At 45.2% G+C, this 2,178-nt stretch overlaps 1 protein-coding gene across 1 annotated transcript; it reads right to left on the bottom strand.

Moving 5' to 3' along the window:
* Positions 1-641: 641 nt before the first annotated feature.
* Positions 642-1,196, bottom strand: LOC132574287 (C-type lectin domain family 2 member B-like). The gene has a single exon (XM_060242647.1). It carries the CDS (start codon positions 1,194-1,196, stop codon positions 642-644), a length of 555 nt encoding a protein of 184 aa, XP_060098630.1.
* Between the last annotated feature and the right edge of the window lie 982 nt (positions 1,197-2,178).

The raw sequence follows: 2,178 nt of genomic DNA, 5'->3' as shown, positions 1-2,178 counted from the left end.
CACAGTCTCGACCGGTCCCCTTTCCTCAAATTGGCAGGAGTCAGTCCACTCTCCTTGGCTGCCAGGCCCACTATAGGATCTACTATATTTCCCAGGTGAACACAGTGATAGCAGGAACCCTTCAGGGACTGTTCTAAGTACCAATGGCCTCCAAACCTTTCCCTTAATACTCGCTCTAATTCTACACTAAATTGATCTACGCTTCCGTAGAAGTTTATTGCAAAAATGAAAGGGAACAACCCTCAGAGCAACTTTGATTTCCCCATACATTTTCCATACCATTAGGTAGCAGGGACCAAAGCAACTCCGCAATCCATATTTCAATATCTAATTCCCAGGGGCACCTCAACCAAAGGTGCCTTGTCCAAGAAATACTTATTCAGTGATGATACATCCGGCAATTATATACCCACTCAAACTACACGCCCATGTGCAAGTTCAAGTACTGCACGGTCGCCGGACCATCATGACCTAAACAGGACAATTTTATTTCAAACACAAAAGACAAACCCGCCCGCACTTCCCCTTCTCTGAGTGAAGGCAAATTTACTCAATTTCACAGACATATTTCACATTACCTAGAACAGTCTTTACATGACCTTGCTGCTTTTAGCAAAGTGAATCATTTGACTGCTCTGATCTTAATTTCTCCTTTTGCTTCCAGCACAGGCATCTGGCTGGCTACAAAGGAAGTTCTTCTCCAGAGAACATCTGGTACTACTCACTCCGGTGTCATCTAAATAGGCACACGCATTATCTCCTCGCACAAGAAACTGATCATCAAACTCTGTGCCATTTTGCCATTTCCACATTAGGCCTGTCTGTTTGGAGAGGCCAATCCAATGATGCACGGGGCGGGTCAGATTCACTAGAAAATGCATATCTTCCAGCGAATCAATCAGGGCCAATGTGGCATCAAATGTGGAACATTCAGCTTCACTACTATTCCAATCCTTTTCAATGTTAGACATATAATAACATTTCCCATGATACCCAATCCAGTATTGTGGACAGGCAGTTTTACCAAGAAAAGGGTGTGGCGAGCATGGCCGCGTTTCTTTGGCAGCCATTACAATGATAACAATTATAATTACAAACACAAAGGAGACAACTACAAATTTCTTCTTCCATAATACACTTCGGGATCCTACACTTCGGGATCTTACAGCTGGTGGACGCTGCTTGAGATTCCCCATTCTTCCTCAGGAAGCACTTTAAAACATAAATGGGAACATTACACAAAAAAAATTTTACATTATGTAAGACAGATTTTATGGTCCTGTCAATTGGAAGGCTCCGAGAGGGGATCATATAGGGACGGCCTGGTAACAATGGCAACCGGCCCCTTCAGATTCTTAGTGGCGGCCTCGCCCAGGGAAGCGGCTCCGCCGAGAATCTTCCTGGAATAGCAGTTTGACCCTTTATTTTCCAAACCAAGGGGGGGTCGTCCCCTATTTTCCTCAGGAAACACCACCGGGTGCGGCGGGGTCCCGAGTTTCCATTTCGTCCCCTATTTTGACCTCTTATTAACCAAGCGGACGCCTCTCCTTGCTCTCCTACCCACAGGGAAATAATGTAGGCACGGTGTCCAGGGGTGCGCCAACAAAGGGTCAGCAAACCTGGAGTGTGGACCCAGGGAGCAACCAACATTTGGAATCTCTGACGAGGGCTCCAATCAGGCTGGTCCTCCCTCTGGAAGTCCGATGGGGAATGCATACGGCTATATTGTCTCTATGGCAAACAGACAAAACAACTAAAACAAACAAAAAAAATAAAGAAGAAAGAGAACATGTACGGGAGCCTAGGCAATCTCCCTGGAGAGTGGTCATGTACCCGAACTCTCCTATTATAAAGAGAAATCCCTGGAGAGTGGTCATGTACCCGAACTCTCCTATTATAAAGAGGAAAACATGTACGGGAGCCTAGGCAATCTCCCTGGAGAGTGGTCATGTACCCGAGCTCTCCTATTATAAAGAGGAGAGTGGTCATGTACCCGAACTCTCCTATTATAATCAAGTTAACACACAAGACAACTAAAACTTAAAAATAAGGTAGGGTTCACATATACAGGATCCTATTCACTCACTCCTCTGCGGTCCCAGCCCACCATGTTAAAGCAGACGGGAAACGCAGTACTGACAAATCTATTATTGCTCGATATAGAATGTCATATATACA

The sequence above is a fragment of the Heteronotia binoei genome, chromosome 6 (assembly GCF_032191835.1).
Source record: "Heteronotia binoei isolate CCM8104 ecotype False Entrance Well chromosome 6, APGP_CSIRO_Hbin_v1, whole genome shotgun sequence".
Classification (NCBI taxonomy): domain Eukaryota; kingdom Metazoa; phylum Chordata; class Lepidosauria; order Squamata; family Gekkonidae; genus Heteronotia; species Heteronotia binoei.
The sequence above is the reverse complement of the archived record's forward strand: the minus strand, read 5'-3'. Positions and strand labels throughout refer to the sequence as shown.

Coding starts and splice junctions, on each gene's coding strand:
- LOC132574287 (XM_060242647.1), bottom strand. CDS start 1,196: ATGGGGAATCTCAAGCAGCGTCCACCAGCTGTAAGATCCCGAAGTGTA.